The sequence below is a fragment of the Accipiter gentilis genome, chromosome 21 (assembly GCF_929443795.1).
Source record: "Accipiter gentilis chromosome 21, bAccGen1.1, whole genome shotgun sequence".
In the NCBI taxonomy this organism is placed as follows: domain Eukaryota; kingdom Metazoa; phylum Chordata; class Aves; order Accipitriformes; family Accipitridae; genus Astur; species Astur gentilis.
This window is the reverse complement of record NC_064900.1, coordinates 5,830,950-5,846,093: the sequence shown is the minus strand read 5'-3', so window position 1 is coordinate 5,846,093 and position 15,144 is coordinate 5,830,950. Positions and strand designations below refer to the sequence as shown.

General features: G+C 49.1%; 1 protein-coding gene across 1 annotated transcript in view; it reads left to right on the top strand.

Annotated features, from left to right (window-relative positions):
- Window positions 1-13,097, top strand: part of GAP43 (growth associated protein 43) — a 55,997-nt gene extending 42,900 nt beyond the window's left edge. The window contains exon 3 of the mRNA XM_049824648.1: window positions 11,459-13,097. Within this exon, the coding sequence (XP_049680605.1) occupies window positions 11,459-11,547 (89 nt within the window). The 3' untranslated portion in view covers window positions 11,548-13,097. The remainder of the gene's footprint in view (window positions 1-11,458) is intronic.
- Window positions 13,098-15,144: the final 2,047 nt, after the last annotated feature.

Here is a 15,144-nt window from a genome sequence, read left to right as displayed (position 1 = left end):
AAGCCTTTGCCTGCTTTTAATGTAGCTAGCACGTGAGGGTCAGGTATTCCCTGAATGGGATGAAAGACAAGATGGGCCCATGCCTTACCCTAGGAAGCTGAAATCCAGTGAGCTTTGCAAGTAAGCCATTGGGCTGCAGCATGAAATTTCCCCTGATCCCTCCTGCTGGAGCCGTTCTACTTTGTATAAATTATTTATTATTTGCTGGAGCCAGGATGTGGAGTTTGGTCTCCCCCATTCCAGATGAGTGCCCTCACCACTGGTCTACAGAGTCAACGTTTTCCTCTGGCCCAATGAATATTTAATGATTTATGAAAGTGGAACAGCTCCAGCAGGAGAGGAAGAGTAGGAGAGATGTGTTCATTCACGCGGATATCTCACAACATCGCTCTGCGACCAGCAGGCAAGACCTGAGCCAAGGACCTTTACAGCAAATAAAATCAGGCAGAGGACCAGGGGAGACAACGTGAGCACAGGATGATGGGGTGCCAATTCCTGTGCCTCAGTGCAATTTCAGAGCAGTTCTGGCCTGGTGGGTTCATGCCTCAGATAAAGCCCTCTTCTGTGACAGCCATTGTCAAAATGATGGTGCCCAAGCCAAAAGTATGGGCTGTTCCACCTTGGCCAAAAATTTAGAAACTCTGCAGGTGGGGGCTGTGGTGACTCACAGCCTCTGTGGACCCGTGCAGAGCTAGGCTTCATAGCAAATTTTGGCTACTCATGCAATAGTGGAGAAGCAGCTATTGCTTGGCCCCACAGCCGAGCCAGGGCCGGCTTGGGCTGGCAGCATCAGCAACGGGACAACCACAGGCGTGCTGAAATGTCCTTTGGTGAGGGAGAGAAGCCTTGTCATCGTAGGCTAGCTCAGCAAAGTTGTCTCTTAGCAAAGGTCTGTCTTAGCACCCCATAAGGGTCATTTTTTCCACTGTAGTGGACAGTACTGAAGAGCTTTGACTTTGCCATCGACAACCCAGACATACCTGCTGCTCCAGGGTGTTAGGTGATGCAACCTGGCCTCGTGCCACCAAGGCACAGCTGGCTGTGCCCCTACAAGGTCTCCCCAGCATTTGCAGGTGCCTCACTGGGTGCCCTCATGTCAAGGCCAAATTCATTACTCGCCTGATTGAACTGTTCTTGTGAAAAGCCAATTAAACTGAGATGGCTACTGCGGGACAGCTGCACCAGTTCGCTTGGCGCAGCGCTCAGAAAGTTCAGAGGCTGCAAAGTCCCTCCCAAAATGGGACAAGGTTGAGTTTTAAAAAAAAAAAAGATAAATAAAAAAATCCCAGATTTTAATTAAAATCAGAATTGCTGGTGCTAGCTGCTGCCACCTTCGCAGGGAAGACTGCCGCTGTCAACAAGAGCGCTCCTGAAAGGTTTTCCAGGCAGCTCTCTCCTTCCTCCCTGCTGTGCGGCCCAGCTCACTGAAAATGGCCAGCGCCAGGCGCAGGGCTGCCCTACACCCTCCTTTCCCTTAGGGCTGAGCACGTACTGGGCAAGCATCACCGCACCTCTGGTCGCAGAGGTTTCTTGGAGGGGAATAGGCGACTACGCAGTCCGACCTCCCACCTTAAGTCAAGCTGTGGTTTTTCACCTCCCAACCCTTCGGATTTCTCACAGGCACCCAAGGGATGAGGCGACAGATCGAGGAGGATCTGGCCTTTGCAGTGTGAGCTGGGGAAAGCGTCCAGCTGCCCACCCAGTTTTGCAGGACGGGTGCCGTGACTCCTGATCTTTCCATCCCTGGAGGGCTACGATTAAGCAGTTCCCAGACAGGGGATTTTGGGCAAAGAGGAGGGTTGCTCTGCACCGGCAATGCCACTCTGTGTTGTCTCAAAGTGGGCATTTCCCTGTAAGTGCTCATAGTTCAAAATGCTTCTTTCTATGTCTGAGCTGTCATAATGCGTGTGATGACCTCCTCAAGTTGAAACGAAAAGCAAAGGTCCCCAGGAGCTTCAGTGGGTACAGCATTAAGCCTGAACCACCTCCTGGAGAGCAGCGGCTGCGTTTCAGTGTCCATTCTGCATAAAACACATTGGGATCCTACGTGTGTGCACACCAGCTGTGCGTACGGGAAATATTAGTAATAATATGGTGGTGTTGATGTTGCAACTGCTGGGGATGGTTATGAACAAGATGGCTGTGGAACACCTGACAACAGGCACTTAATTCATTTTAGCATCCAATTTGCAGGGCCTCGGTGTATGATGATGGACAGAAATGAACTAATGATCTCTAAATGAAATTTCTCCTTCATTTAAACACAAAACGGGAAGATGGGAAAAGGAAGAAAAAGAGACATTTTATATCCTCTCCTTGATTGTAATTCCCTGCCTTCAGCTAGATCAATATCATTTCTGCTGGAGATGGAGGCTGCCTCTGGTTTCCATGGCAATCTGGTTGTTGGAGGCTTGCAGGCTCCATGAATCCCCAATTTATCAGCCTTCTAGGCTTTAATAATGGAGACCAGCAGTCAGGCAGCTTATGAATGGCACATGTCTTTTGGGCTGGGGGAAGGGAGGCGGGAGCATGGTTTGTAGTAAGGGCTGCAGCAATTTGTTTTCCTGCCACCGACAGCTGAAGGGGGAGGAGTATGAGGGGGGGAGTGGTGCATTAATTCTGGATGCACTGAAGGAATTTCTAGACCTTTTTGCTGCAATTAGGGAAGATTTCCTCCTCTGGCCTCTTTTCCCTGGCCATCTTTGCCGGGGCAGGGGAGGAGAGGAGCCTCAGAGCCGGTCCTGTGTGATGAGGTGGGAGTGGTAGATGGAGAACTCAAAGGCTCTAGCACTCTGCACGTTTCCTTCCTCTCCTTAACCCTCTTTATTTCAGGATCAGCAGTGCGTGAATGCCAGCAGTCTGCCACAGTTTTGGGTTCATTTTTATCCCCCTACTGATCCTACCACAATTGCCAGGCTGATCAGCAGTGCTGTAAGATGGGCAAACCTCTGAGGATCTGATGTGTCTATCAAACTTCTGTCACTTGCTGTGCATCTGCCAGGCCTCTCCAAACCCAGACCTCCATCCCCAAAGTGCTGTAAGCTTCACTCCCTGAATTAATTACTTTGCTAGAAATGTCTTGGCTGCACAGGAATCGCTATCAGTCACTTCAATAAGGCTGCATTTTGCTCATTTGGCCATGATCTACTTAGGGTGTTTCCATTTCTTCTTAGCTTTCCTCTGATTTCTCCCCTGTGGTCTCACACGGCAGCCACCCTAGAGAGGCTAAAGAATGAATGGATAGGTCTTACCAAGACTTTGTTCTTCTGGCCCCTCACACGCCCTCTGTTTCTAAACCATCTTCCAGAACTTAACCCAGCAAGGGGGAAAAGATGGTTTACACAAAAGAATACTGTTACACGAGATGGGGACACCCTGTGTTCCAGCATGTATGCCAAGAGCAGCTGCCAACTGTTAAGATTCCACAGCTGGAAGCAAGTAAAAACCTCTATATTCAAGCTGTTCAAATCACAAGGTATTTAAGGAATTAAAAAGAGTAGACTTTCTGGTCTGCAGGACCTATGTGAAATAACAGGGGCAGAGGAGAAGAAAAGTAAAGAACAACTTGTGGGTTATTTCTTCTTAGGTTTTTCTCAGGTGAAGTAATGAAAGCCTTTCTTCTACCTGCCTTCCTGCGATGGTTTGGGGTGAGGTGTGTTGCTGAGATTGCCGCATGTCCAGTTTTGGCCTGAAATTAGGACTTTGTGGAACTTCAGAAATCACTGGACCAAGGCATCACACCTATGAAAGTGCTGCTGTGTGCAGAGTGGCTGGTTGAGATGGTGGAATGAAGAGCCAAGGTGATTCAGCCTTTGGGGTACACCACAGGCTTTTGTGTGACCACAGCCCAGTTCGTCATACTTTGCTCACTCTAAAATGCAGATAAAAGCCTTTGCTTTCTTCACTGGGATGACACAAGGATTAAATACCTCCATGATTGTGGGTTAGGCCATTGTTGGGGTGATGAAGACCAGATAAATACTTGCATTGCTGGCCACCTGTAGCAATTTGGGAAGGTCACAATGGAGACAGCTCTTGAAGTTCACAATGGTCTGGGATCATCATAAATGTATGGTCTGGATATTATATCCTGGTTTATCTCATATATCCGGCGTCATCTGCATATTGTATCTAAAAAACCCAATACACTACCTTGCTGGAAAGTCAAGCAGTAGATAATTCATCTGAATGTCTGCAGAGGCATCTTTGACTTTGTCTCGCACTTTTTGGGGAGATGGGGAGGCTGGTAGGTTGGAACCTCCCCTGAAGGGAGCCTTTCTGCTCCAGCAGGGCAGCTGAGTGACTGATTGGGAATCAGATCAGCTCTGACCCCAGCTGATGGCTGTAAAGACCCTGCGCAAGTCACTTCCCATTTTTCCACTTCAGGCTCCCTGGCCGTAAAGACCGCGGAGCCTTGGTAGGAGTCTGTCGCGGTCAGCACCTTTGACGCTGTTTGGCAGGAGGCCACTCAATACTAGTGAAAAACATCTGCCTCCAAGGCACCCTCATCCACAAGGGCTCTTCTACCTCCCCTTCGGCTGCTGTACTACGCAGCCTCCCACTTGCCCATCACTTTCTGGTGCAGCAAAGCATCCCCACGGAAGCACCGTGATGGATGCGAGCACCCTGTCCTCCCTGGAGCTGCATTTGCTTGTAGCAGTGATGGTGGCCAAGAGAGAGGCGTTATTAAAGGAGATCTCACTGTCTGAAAACCTAACCGCTGTGGTAGGCTTCTTCCAGCCCTAGGTGGATTGCAGTTGCCTGGTTATAGGTACCGTACACAGGAAGTTTGGGCAAAAAGTGCTGGTAAGAGGCAGGAATAAATGACCAGCCAGCAGTAGGCAGGTCATTTGTCTCAGCCTTCAGGCCTGGCTGCATCCATCGGTGTGGGAAGGAAACGGCAGTGGAAGAAAGAAGGAGAGCCGCTTCTTTCCCATTCTCCAGGAAGCAAAAATATTTGCAACTGTAGCTGTAACAGGGTTAACACCTCAGGTTCACAAGGAACATCCTCCCTTTTCTCTCTCCACCCTCTTCCTCCACCACTCCCATTTCTCTGGAGACCTCACTGCTCCCTCCCATCAGCCAAAGTTGGGGAGTTTCCATGGCAACCCGGCAGCTGGTGTCTAGACACTGTGAAAGATGCTTCGCAATGGAGCTGCGAGCCCGACTCCCCTCAGCACCCCCTCCCCACCCCTGTGCACCCCGAGCATCTCTGCCACCGCTCCCTCCCTATCCATCCGCTGCACACACGGATGCTGATGCAGGGTGGGATTTCCGTGGTGGTGCTGGGAGAAGAAAGGCACGGGGCGGGAGGAGAGGGAGAGGAAATCCCTAAGCTACTGGCTCTTCAGCCTGACAAAGCGCAAAGGCAGCTGGGGCGACAGAACTGGGGCTGGCTGTCCTCTGAGGATTTAGCAGGATCAGAAAAAGAGGCAGCCGTCCAAGCTTGGACCAAAGTCATCAGCCATGGGACTGGCAGAAGTTGGTTTTTTTGATCCCTGCTAGAGCAACTGAGATTGGCATACGTGGTGCTGAAACAAAGACAAGGCAGTCCAGGAACGAGAGGCCCAAACTACCATGTATTGTGGCCGTATTCACCTTTTTGGTTTAACCTTAACAGGGTTCTTTGCCTGCGTCTTTCCTGTAGTTACTGGGCAACTTCCCTGGCCCTCCTGCCTGCTGGTTGCAGTGGGGACATCCCTCCCCACCACCTTGTTGCAGGGTTTGCCAAGGGTATGCGGATCTCCCAGGTGCTAGATGCCCACCAGAACCCCCAGGGCTCCCAGAAATGAGGTGATACCCTGGGTTTGTCTTTAGCGAGTGAGGGATTCACCAGGGGCTTGGGAGAAGTCATGCAAGTCAGTCCCCTGGACCAGATGCAGCCACTCACCTGAAATACCCAATTCCTTCATTTCTCAGTGTTTTACCAGGCAGCGTAAGTCTGCCAGTTTTCAGAAGCAGCGAGTGGGGAGGGCGTAGGATTTTAGCGCTGCATATGACGCATTGTAGGGCTGACTGACTGCAATGGGCTAACTTGGATCGGGAAGAGAACTGTATAAGCAACAGCTCTGAACCTGAAGTGCATCTCGTTTCAGCAGTCTCAGACCTACCATCGTCTGCCTGGAATTGGCTTCTGGCTGGCTAGAAGGACAGATGGATCGGGACAGATGAATCAAGCTGTGAAGCCTGGATCCAAATCTGATCCAAATGTCATTATAATCAGGAGAGGCTCAGGTCAGGGATTTTAAATGGCGCCTTCCAGTGCTCCTTACCCTCCAAAAAATGTCTCTAAACAGAGTCATCTCTGGGGCAGCCGAGGTCTGCTTATAATAGGGCAAGAAACCCCAGATTAATATTTTGGAGCAAAGAGGAGACCAGACGAAGCACAGGTTTTCAATTCCATCTCTGACCAAGCTGTAGTTGGCAGAGGACAGAGAGAGAAAGGAGTGAGCATGACAAATGCTAGAGAAAGAGCAGCGGCTGAGTAGATCTGGGCAATACTTTAGCGTGAAGGCATGGGAGAGTTCTAGCTGCACAGTCAATATCAGCAATAATAATGCAAACAGTGGGAAAGCAGCAAAAGCAAAATCCCTGCATCTGTAGTAGAATCCCAGAGTGTTTGTGCAATTTCTCTTTTCTTGGCATCAGCTGTGATAATTTAAAGATCTGCAGTGGAACAGGGACAAAAAGGAAAACAAAACCCAAGCCACCAGCCACAAAAGAAATGATCAGCAGAGAGGTTGCTGCTGCTATGGTCATAAGCTGATGTCTGCTCTGATTTAATTAATCTTGGCAAGTCACACGGGAGCTGGGCAGGTCCCAAGAGACAGTGTTTTACCCGGAAATCCACTCAACCTAATTTCACTAATGTAGGGCAGTGGAGAGACTTGGAGAGGAGCCTGCACGCTTAGCCATTAGAGCACAGTGTAGGCAAAGGCAGCTGGAAGTACCACCATCCAGCAAAACTGCTGCTTGCGTGCCTGCTTCAGCTTTACAGCAACCAGAGCTGCATATGTTCGAGGCGTTTGCTCCGCAGCAGGGCTCACAGACATGACTCTCACCCTTTCCAGGAACTAACTGGAGTGCTGAGGGGCAGGAGCTTTGTAAGACCCTATTTCAGCAAGGATCTGTAGTTCACTTCCATACCGTTCCTCTTCCATGGGCAAAGCAGTTCCCCAGCAGGTACCAGTTGGAGCTGTAGGCATAAAGCGTGTCTCTGACCCAGGTCCTTCATCTGGGAAGCAAATGCACTTCAGCCTCACCCACCACGAAGCTCTATCGCTTAAGCAATTCTGCAGTCACAGCTTAAGGTTTGTCTGAGGCTGCCCAAAAGGTTTCTCAACTTGGCTGCTCCGTGCAGGGTGCTAGATTGAAGTGAGGTTGGTGGCAGCTCAGCTCACAGATGCCTGTCTCTTTGGCAAAATTATCCCATGCTATAGGATGATTTGGACTGCAGCATAGATTTCAAAGGACTGAAGCAAAAGGCAAAGCTGCAAAACAAACAATCTCAAAGCTGGGTCTGGGGGGTACCACAGGATGGGAATAACCAGGAAAAGTGCAAGTGATGACTGATGTGCATTGAAACAACTGTGAGGGTGATGACTGCAAGCACAAACTAGGTGGTTTTTGGTGTTGGTCTTGTTTTGCGGTGGGTTTTTTAGCTTTTCGACCTAGCCATTCCTGCTTTATCTTAGAGGACAGATTTGATTTTTTTTTTTGGCCCCTCCTCAGGCTTCTTTTGCTTCGTATTACTGCTCAGCCTCCCCTCTTGTTCTGTTTCCTCCACACATGCACATGTTGTGTTCTCGTTTTGAGAGTTTGGGCCCTTCTTTTTTGCTCTGTAGCTGGAATGCTCTATAACAAATGTGTATGTCTCCACCTTGGCTTGCTAAAGATGTAGATGTTCCCAGGCTGAGACTCCTCTTGTCCTAAAGCAGGCATCTAAATAGGTTAGGTTAATGGACTCCTAGAATGTCATGTTTGTTTCCACTAATAAGAAAGGGAGCAGAGGGTGAGAAGATCAGCTGTAGATGTCTTTGTGTAGATGTCTGGAGTTAGGTGAGATGTCCATCCACTCCCACTTCAACTTCCCCATTTCATGATCTCGGTGCTGCCCCAGTCCAGGTCCATCTGGAATAAATCACTGCCACCTGCTTGTTCTCTCCCTTGCAAGAGGACACAGGGGACTCTGATCATGCAGGAGGAGATCTCACAGTGCTGGCATGTTCAGAAGGGAGGCAGCTTTAGACAGATGGAAATTTGGCCACCCAGGATGAAAGACTTTTGTTCCTCAAGCAGGGGACTGAACATTTTGCTTAAATGCCCTGAATTCTCACCTGCTTTTTTGTCACCTTTTACACCTATTCCAACAAAGTGCAAAGTGAGTGTAAAATGCCAAGGCTCTGCAGTTCTGTCTGTATAACTGTATCCATCCACTACAAACCAACAGGTGTGACAGCCCAGAGTTCAAGGAAGTGGGTAAAAAGCAATGTGAGAAATATCCTCTCTGATGTATGGAATCCCCAGGATAGCCATTTACTGATCTCCCCAGGGATACCTTGCCCTCCTTTGCTGGGACATTGAAAACTAGGCTGGAGAGAACCCCAGAGAACATACTGCAGAAATAGCCTGCATCAAACAAACCAGTGAAGGGTGAGTCAGATAAACCGTCTCATCTCTCCTCGTGAATCAGAAACTGCTATTAGCTGGCCCTGATGTCAGTAGGGTTGTGCTGCGTTGCTCCCGTTGCACTGAGAATCCTCTTCTTTTCACTGCTGTTGTTTAGCAGTGCCACGGCTTGAACTTTACTTCTAGTGCTGAATTTTTTATCCTTTGTGATATTACTTCTTGCTGAAGTTCATTGTCAAGAGCCTACCACTGTTGGAGCTGGACCCCACTTTTAGCTGCTGATTTAACGCAGGCATCTGTAGTACAACTTAGCAGTTTGTATGTCTTGGCCAAGGCACCCGGTATCACAGCAGGTATGCAGGACCTCCCAGTGTCTATCACTGTGCCTGCTGCATTATGGGTCCTTCTGTCGTGCTGTCCTGAGAAGGCTGTGGGGACCGCTGGCTAAAATCTATACATATTTTCAGTAGGAAGACACAAAGTTTTAAACATAATGAAATACAGTGTCAGGGCTTGTGTTCCTGAAGCCGTATTGCCTATCCTTTGTTGCTCTTCCATCCATCTTGCATTTGTGTGCGCAAAAAACCAAATTCTGCCTTACTAGGATCTATCTGAGCCTTATAGCAAAGCATGCTTCGCTGCTGGCTAGCGATAGTCTTTTGGCTCAGATTTAGGGGTAGATATTTGTGCATTAGGATTCTACTCTCGGCTCCATAATTCCATATGTCTCCTGCTATGAATGCCTTGGAGAAGAGCGGGATTAAAAGGACTCCCCTCCCTCCCCAGTGGAGTGTGATCAAGTCATTCAGAAAAATTAGCAAAGCTAGGGCAAGTTGGCCTGCTTTGCCTTGCAACGATACTTGCATCCTATTTTAATCAGTAGCCCATTTTGTCTTTGGTTCATGGTTGTAGCTGTACCATATATAGAAGGAGTCCTTGAGTAGCATTCTGTTTAGCTGTTCAGTGTCAAGGGAAAGAAAGTCTACAGATGTTTTTGCTGACAGTGAGTTTGCAGGTGCAGGGGCTTAGGCCATGGGGATGTTTCCACAGACTTTGTCCTTTTGGAAAATCAGCAGTCAGGACTTACTAAGACAAAAAGTATTGGAAGGTCCAGAAGGAGAGCCTTTAATGAAGATGATTCACATTAGGAAATTACACACATCTTAAAGGTGATCTTTATGGAAGTGGTGCCTAGGAACATATTTAAAAGCTAGGCTAAAGAGCTGAGGGGGAGAGGGAAGCAGGAATGCAGCACCTACTGCCAGTGTTGGAAGCAAATACAAGTCTGCCATCTGATGGCATCGAATGGACCAGGCCAAAATGCATAAACCGTGTCAGTAAGGAAAGTTTCACATCCCAATTAGCATTCTCGCTAATGCTAAACATGGGTGTGAGGATGCTAATCCTCGCAAACTAAACATTGGCATGTGAACATCCATGTTGTTAAGCTGACAGCATGGGCCATGGTGTGATTTTTGAACAGGCCAACTGGCTTTACCCCAGACAGCTCCCAAACACAGCCACCCTGTTCTGGAGAGTAAGAGCGTTTAGCCGTATGGACACGAGCTGTGTGGTGCCAGCTGGCCTCGGGGCCAGAGAGCAGTCCCTGGCCCATTTGATTTGCTGGTATAATGTAATGTGATAGCCCATCAGAGAAGCCAGGAACTGTCCAGGGACCCCACAGTCCTCTCTGAATGACCACCGGAGATACAGTGATGCTACGGAGGTATGTCGAGTGCCAGCATTGAGGTATGTGACATACCAATCTTGTGGTCTGTCCCACAGCCCCCAGCCCCTCTTTTCCCTGTTTTTTATCCCAAGTCTGGACTGATGCCGCTTGCTTGGCCTCTCCATGGTCTGTGGGTATGTATGTGTGGGAGGGGGAGTCAGTGAGGGACGGGCAGATTTGGCGATGGAGCAGACCAGCCACTACAGTGCACTAAGACCCTTGTGCATTATTCTACCTTACAGCCCTATGACCCCAGCAATAAGATCGCTCCAGCCTGAGAGGTGGTCCTTTCGTTTGCCTTGTCTCTCTCGGCTGCCTCTGCCTTCCCCTCGGTTCTGATCCCCCATCTAGTTCATCGTTGTGGGATTGCTCCTAGCATTCGTTTTAACTTCTCACGTGAACAGTGTGCCAGAACAAAGTGTCTGATGGACAGGCAGACCTAGCCTCCCGTTACACTCATTGCTTCCCCCCGGGGCAGCTCTGCCTTTGAAAGGAGAGCCCAGAAAACTGGAGAAATGTGACAACCTCCCGGATGAAGGCTCCTGTTCTTGAAGGCTAGAGACATTTCTCTAGATCTCCGTTTAGCGTAAGAGAAGTCTGAGTTCCAGGTTATAAAATGTTTCCCTCTGGGTCTTGCAAGCTTCAAGTGCGTGTAGGGTTTTCTCTTTGTGAGCTCTTTAAGCCTTGGCTGGGAGGATGCATAGCGGAATTAGGGGGCAACACGCAACAGTGGTTGGCATAGTCAGGGGGTTCAGTAAAAGGGTGCGTGATCTAGCTGGTAAGCCAAGAGCCTGATCAGTGCACCTGATGAAATGAACGGTGGTTGCCCGTGACAGCAGCAGCAAGCCAGCCAGCTCCTTCCAGTTGCACGTGCTTTCTGCTGGGGCTGGAGGCGTTTTGTGAGAGCTACACGCTTGCCTGCTGGGCTGAACCCTGACACGTTCTTTTCATGCTGCAGAAATGCCAGGGACTTTGAGACCTGGGTCACTTTGGGGAGAGAGAAGCCCGAAGCCACGCAGTCCATCGTGCGATGGCTGTGTGCACATGCAGGATGCTGTTGCTCATGGCTGACTAACTCTGGACCGTCTCTTTCCCCACTAGATGCTGTAGAAGAAACCAAACCTACTGAAAGTGCCCAGCAGGAAGAGGTGAAAGAAGAAGAGAGCAAGGCGGACCAAGAAAATGCCTGAACATTAAGAAATGACTCCCCATTGCCCCTCCCTCCCTCCCCCTATCCTCTATCCTTCCTTCCTACCCTAATCTCGATCTCCCCCCTTCCTGCTCACATCTGTGAGCCTGTCCGTCCCTCTCCCATTCCCACTTAAACCCTTTTTCTCTCTGTGTGGCAAACATTTAAAGAAAAAAAAAAAAAAAAGCAGGAAAAATCCCAGTCAAACAGTGTGGCTTAAACATTTCTTTGTTTCTTGGTGTTGTTATGGCGAGTTTTTTGGTAATGATGATCCAATCATTTTGGGAAAATTCTTGCACTGTATCAGAGTTCTTTGACCTGGCGCGTGCGTGTGTCTGTCTGCCCACCGCGAGCGCGCTCTCTCTCTCTCCCCCCCCTCTCTCTCTCCTCCAAGTGTGTGTGTGTGCAATGTTACGTTCATCCGAGGAGTCCAGACTTACCGAGTGAGTTAAAACAAAAGAGGAAAAAAGAAATTCCTTTTCTTCCTTTTTCAATGTGATGGAATGAACGAAAGAAAAAAAAAAAAAGACCAAACCAAACAAACAAATGAATGAAAAATAATACTAAACCCCAGTTTGTTTTCAGATCTAAAAGAACAAGAAAAAATGTGCCAATTAGCGTAACGCTTGGCTCCAGGCTCCTTTTTCAAACTGAACAATAATTATAATAAATGAGAATAATGATCATTAATACCACCGTGTCGCATTTCTATGCTGCCGTACATCCTGCTGGCCTGCGGTCTTTGGTGGGCCACTTCTTTTGTGGCCCCGCTGTGCTCCTCGGCCACTGGCCAGTGACCGACCGCTCTCCCTGGCACTGCTGAGGGGATTTTTAAGGGAAGCAGGCTTGGATTTTTGAGTGAGGTGTTAGCACCGACTAACAAAAGTAATGAAAGTAGCAAAATCAGTTTTAGGAAAGAGCAAAATAAGCAGCCCTCTAGGATACCTCTAGGCCCTGATTTGGAGAATTATGGTGTCCCTGGAGGGATGAGCCAGCAGAAGGACCAGCTTTGGTCCATGCTGAAGGTCCGACCCCTGTTGAGGGGTTTACCAAGGGTCGTGAGGGGACAGGGTCCCGGGGCCTGAGCTACCCCCGGCAGCGGGGTGACGCTCACCCCATCGGGCTAGAGTTGGAGAACTCGTTGATTAGCTTAGAGTGGCCCTCCAAAAACGTACTGATTGGCAAAGTTAATTGGGCCAATACATTGAATAAATAGGCACGTGAGCAGGACAAGGTCTGGTGGTGTACGAGCCAGTCGACGACACTGAGAAATACTTCACTCCTGCTCCCTGGCAAAACCTGGGATGGTTCACCCAGCTCTAACGAGGGCCAAGGCTTTTAGCTGTTATTCATGGCCTTCCCCCGCAGCCAGCTAAAAGTGTGGCGCAGGCTGGGCGCCGTGGGCAGAGCACCGATCTCCACCACCGCTTTCCACAGGGTGCGGGATGTCCCCGCGCGCATCCCAACCGCGCGCCCGCTAGACCCAGCCTGTCCCGGTGGAGGAGCCTGAACAGCCCTCGGGGTCTGCTGCTCTGTTTGTGAGCCATGAGAGCAAACTGCTAAAATATACTCAGTAATCACCGGGCTTTCATAAAAGCCCAGTTACTGCTCTTTCACTGCCCTGATTATTATCATGTGCTTTCCCACCAGTTTGTGCATGGTTTCCTGGCCGCGTTGGCCGTGACAGCCAGCGTACCCTGCAGGATTGCCATACGATGCTGCAGGGCCACAATTAAATTGACCTCACAGCAGTAACACCAAAAAGACGGGTCTGCTGACAGCCCCAACGTCCCTTGGTGGCTGATGCTTGGAGTGGCAGCCCCGTGGCCTTCAGAGCGCTGGCTGGCCCTCCCTGCCCTACTCCTTTGTTCTCCTCCATCTCTTTGTTGGAAATAGGGAGAAAAGATGAGCAGTGTCTCCTCAGAGATGATTGGTTTGAATGTAGACCGCTCACTGGAAGTGCCATCAAAAACGCATCAGGATTAATTTCCATGTGCTTCCTGGCGTTGTGTAGAAATAAAAGAGAGAGAGAGAGAGAGAGGGAGGATTTTAAAAAAGAGAGGGAAAGAGAGAGTGGGAGAGAGATTGGACAGAGATTTATTAAAACAGGGATTCGAAAGAGGAGGGGGGGAAAGATTTTCGAATGGATAGATGGATGATAGGGAGAGAGAGGGGAGTATAGCTAGAGTAAGAAAGATTAGAGTGAAAAAGATGAGAGAGAGACAGGAAGAAATTAGATAATATGGAGCAATAGATGATTGATAGAGATAGTGAAACGTAGCTAGCTAAAGTAGATTAGACAGACTAAATAGGTAGAAAGATGGGCTGACTGACAGATAGGTATTGTGTCATACTTCATAAACGATATATATGCTAATATTCCCATGTCATGATGGGTGGTAAACCCTGAGACACCTTCCAGCCTGACCTCAATTCAGCAAATGTAGCGCGGACATCAGGCATTGCTTGGACCGTATGTCAGGTCTCACCACCCTGCCCGTTTCTGCCGTGGAAGCGGCAGGGGGGGTGGATGGTGTTTGGGGAGGGAGAGCGCTCTGACGGACACGGGGGGGGCCGAGGCGTAGGCAGGAGAGGCGTAGAGTATGTGTTTGCTGTTCGTAGCACACGAGGTGCCCAGCCCAGCTCGGACGTTGCAGACGCCCCGTGTCTCTAGCACCGAGTCGAGAGAACTGAGGTTCAGCTCTCAGGATTTGTGGGAGAGGTGTTTGGGAGGAGGCAGGAAGGAGAGAGCACGGTTTTTGTTTAGCCTCATCTCCTGTCATGACCATTTACAAGAGTTTTCTGAAGGACTGTCTTGCCTGTTTCTGCAAAGACCGCATGGTCTCCCTGCTCTTCTGACTTCAGACCCCAAACTTTTCATCTTGCCTCCGCTTTACTATTGCTATTTTTAACTTTATACGGAAAAGAAAACTGCCTCTCATGTCTTCCTGGACACAGGCCTTCCTCCCTCCTCAAAACCCAAACACTTTTCTCTCCCCAGGGATGTTTTATCTTTGTATTTCGCATGTTGCCTCCCCCTTGGCTGATGGTTGGGGCATCGCGCGTGTTTTGTCACCATTCGTAAGAACATACTTTGCCATGTTGCTTCGAGAACAAAGGGTTGGGTTTTGTGTTTTGGTTTTTTTCCCCCGCAAAGAGAACGGGATATGTGGTTACCAACTGCAAACCTAAATAATTTAAATACTAATTCCTCTCCCTTGGTTCCAGTTTAAAATTACTAGCTGTAACCAAGCACCCCCCTATCTTTCTTATTGTACCGTGTCCTGATCCTGCCGGAGAGTCAGGGCAAAGAGAGCCTGAGAGAGAGCACACAGACAGACCCTGCCTTGAGCAGGCAGTGGTTTAATGTGTAATACACAAGATTTGTATAGGAAGCTGGGCTGTCTTCAGGGTACAGGAAGAGAGCAGAGAAAAGCATTTGGATTTCCTTGAGTTGCCTCTTCAGCTAGATTTTAAAAGGCTAAAAGGAAACAGTGTAAAGGATGCGGCACGGGATGGAAACTGGAAGGAGAACTGGAAGGGGTATTTGAGGAACGATTTTTCTAGCAGGATATCAAGTGAGCTAAACAGCACAAGA